The sequence below is a fragment of the Penaeus monodon genome, chromosome 7 (genome assembly GCF_015228065.2).
Source record: "Penaeus monodon isolate SGIC_2016 chromosome 7, NSTDA_Pmon_1, whole genome shotgun sequence".
Lineage (NCBI taxonomy): Eukaryota > Metazoa > Arthropoda > Malacostraca > Decapoda > Penaeidae > Penaeus > Penaeus monodon.
The window spans coordinates 26,038,670-26,041,169 of record NC_051392.1 but is presented as its reverse complement, the minus strand read 5'-3'; the positions used below and the strand labels follow the sequence as shown (position 1 = coordinate 26,041,169).

The 2,500-nt window shown below is 35.9% G+C and overlaps 1 protein-coding gene across 1 annotated transcript in view; it reads left to right on the top strand.

Annotated features, from left to right (window-relative positions):
• LOC119575572 (multidrug resistance-associated protein 1-like) overlaps nt 1-2,500 on the top strand; it is a 61,013-nt gene that overhangs the window by 282 nt on the left and 58,231 nt on the right. Inside the window, exon 2 of the mRNA XM_037923222.1 lies at nt 1-48. This exon is cut by the window's left edge and continues 78 nt beyond it. Coding sequence (XP_037779150.1) covers nt 1-48 — 48 coding nt within the window. The remainder of the gene's footprint in view (nt 49-2,500) is intronic.

Here is a 2,500-nt window from a genome sequence, read left to right as displayed (position 1 = left end):
TCTTTTGCTGATGCTACACCAAAATATATTAACTTCCCAAGGGGAGAGGTAAGTATCAGCTTGTGCTTTAAAGTATGTAAGTTCCTGAGAATTTTTGTTTTAATATTAATGAGGTAGATTTATTATTTATGAATACTTTATGAAAAGGTGCCTTTTGGTATTAAGATTTACAAATGATAGATGGAGATGAATGTCTTTGATAGATGTTTGTGTCTCACAACAATGTATATATTTAGATTTGATTCCTGTTTCCTGTGTTTATATATTTCATATCTTTATTGCATTGCCAGAGGAGGATATGTAATCCACATAGGAATATAGTGATTGTTTGCAGAGTTTTAAATGATTGCACTTTTATTCTTTATTTTTAGATTATTTTTTCCCTAGTGTGTGCTGTATTCCACTATTGCCATAGTGGATTTCAATTTTCATTTTGTAATTTTAGAAAATCCTGAATTTGTTTTTATTATTAATGACCTTTTAATGAATGATGAATTCCAGATTTCCTTATTTGCTATATTCATATAACCTTTGTTCTGCAACATGTAGTTTTCTGGCAAGTACAGTCAGTGCTTTAGGGAAAGTTTACTCTTTGCTCCTTGTGTTATCGGTATTTCAGTGGTCCCTTACCCAATTATACTGATATGGCAGATATTTTGAAATAATTGAGAATTTTTTTCTAATACTATTAATACCAATATTGCAATCCCCTTTCTCTCTCTCACTCACTCAGTTACTTTCTCACTCACTCACTTAATCTCTCACTCACTCACTTAATCTCTCACTCACTCACTCACTCGCTCACTCTCTCACTCTCTCACTCTCTCACTCTCTCACTCTCTCACTCTCTCACTCTCTCACTCTCTCACTCTCTCACTCTCTCACTCTCTCACTCTCTCACTCTCTCTCTCTCTCTCTCTCTCTCTCTCTCTCTCTCTCTCTCTCTCTCTCTCTCTCTCACTCACTCACTCACTGTGTATGTGTATTAACTGTACTCTTACATTTAGAAGACCTGTAGGCATAACAGTTTTGTATTGCGTATGGCTTTGTGAAGGTAAGGCTTTTAAGTGTAAGTGTATGTGTATGTGTATTAACAATAAAAATATTTAGGAATTTTTCAAATTACAAAATGAAAATTTAAATCCATTATGGCAGTGGTGGAATCTAGCATATGAATGTTAGGAAAAAAAATACATTTAGAGGGAGAGAGCAAGAGAAAGAGAGAGAAAGAGAAAGAGAAAGAGAAAGAGAGAGAAAGTGAGTGAGTGAGTGAGTGAGAGAGAAAATTAGTGTGTGAATGAGAGAGAAAGTGAGTGTGTGAGTGAGAGAGAAGTGAGTGAGTGAGTGAGAGAAAGTGAGTGAGTGAGAGAAAGTGAGTGAGTGAGAGAAAGTGAGTGAGTGAGAGAAAATGAGTGAGTGAGAGAGAAAGTGAGTGAGTGAGTGAGTGAGAAAGTGAATGGGTGAATGAGAGAGTGAGTGAGTGAGAGAGAAAGTGAGTGAGTGTGTGAGCGAGTGAGTGAGTGAGTCAGTCAGTCAGTCAGTCAGTCAGTCAGTCAGTCAGTCAGTCAGTCAGTCAGTCAGTCAGTCAGTCAGTCAGTTAGTGAGAAAGGGAGTGAGTGAGTGAGTGAGTGAGAAAGTCAGTGAATGAGTGAGAAAGTGAGTGCATCAGAGAGAAAGTGAGTGAATGAGAGAGAAAGTGAGTGAGCGAGTGAGAAAGAAAGTAAATGAGAGAGAGAGAGAGAGAGAGAGAGAGAGAGAGAGAGAGAGAGAGAGAGAGAGAGAGAGAGAGAGAGAGAGAGAGAGAGAGAGAGAGAGAGAGAGACTCTGAGACTAAGACTAAGATGCATTATGTGTACTTATCTGTACAGATGAATTTTTTTTAGGGGAAAAAATAAAATAAAGAAAATACAAGACTTATCAATTAGCTTCATTTTTTTTTATATGTGATAGATATTCTATGGTAGATAGTGTATCTGTCATAAAATCCTAAGTAACATATTTGGGGCCAGAATGAAAAATATATTTCATGATCTGCCAACTGGACTTTCTAAAGAACACCTTAATCCTGATTTTTTAAATCAGATAGGCCTATGTTAAATATATGAAATAATTTCTAAATATTCTAATACTGACTAGCCATGATAAGTCCTCAAGAATTTATCATTGCATTGTTTTGTGCATAATGGGAAAAGAAATGCAGGTGTGAATTTCTGCCACAAATAGTTGCTATGTGGCAGCTACTACAGAGCTACAATTAGTCATGTAAATGTATCGATGTATTGATTTTTTATACATTTAGAGAAAAACACCCTAGTGATACTGATAAGACAATACGGGTATTAAGTAGCTAAGGGGATACCGATAATGCAAAAGTATCAATTGCTATTATCGCTGATACATGTATTGTGATACTTCCTGTCTCTGACTACTACAGTTGATAGTACATATACCCAGCAGCAATAGTTTAAATTTATTCTGATTCATAAAGTCCAAGTGTACT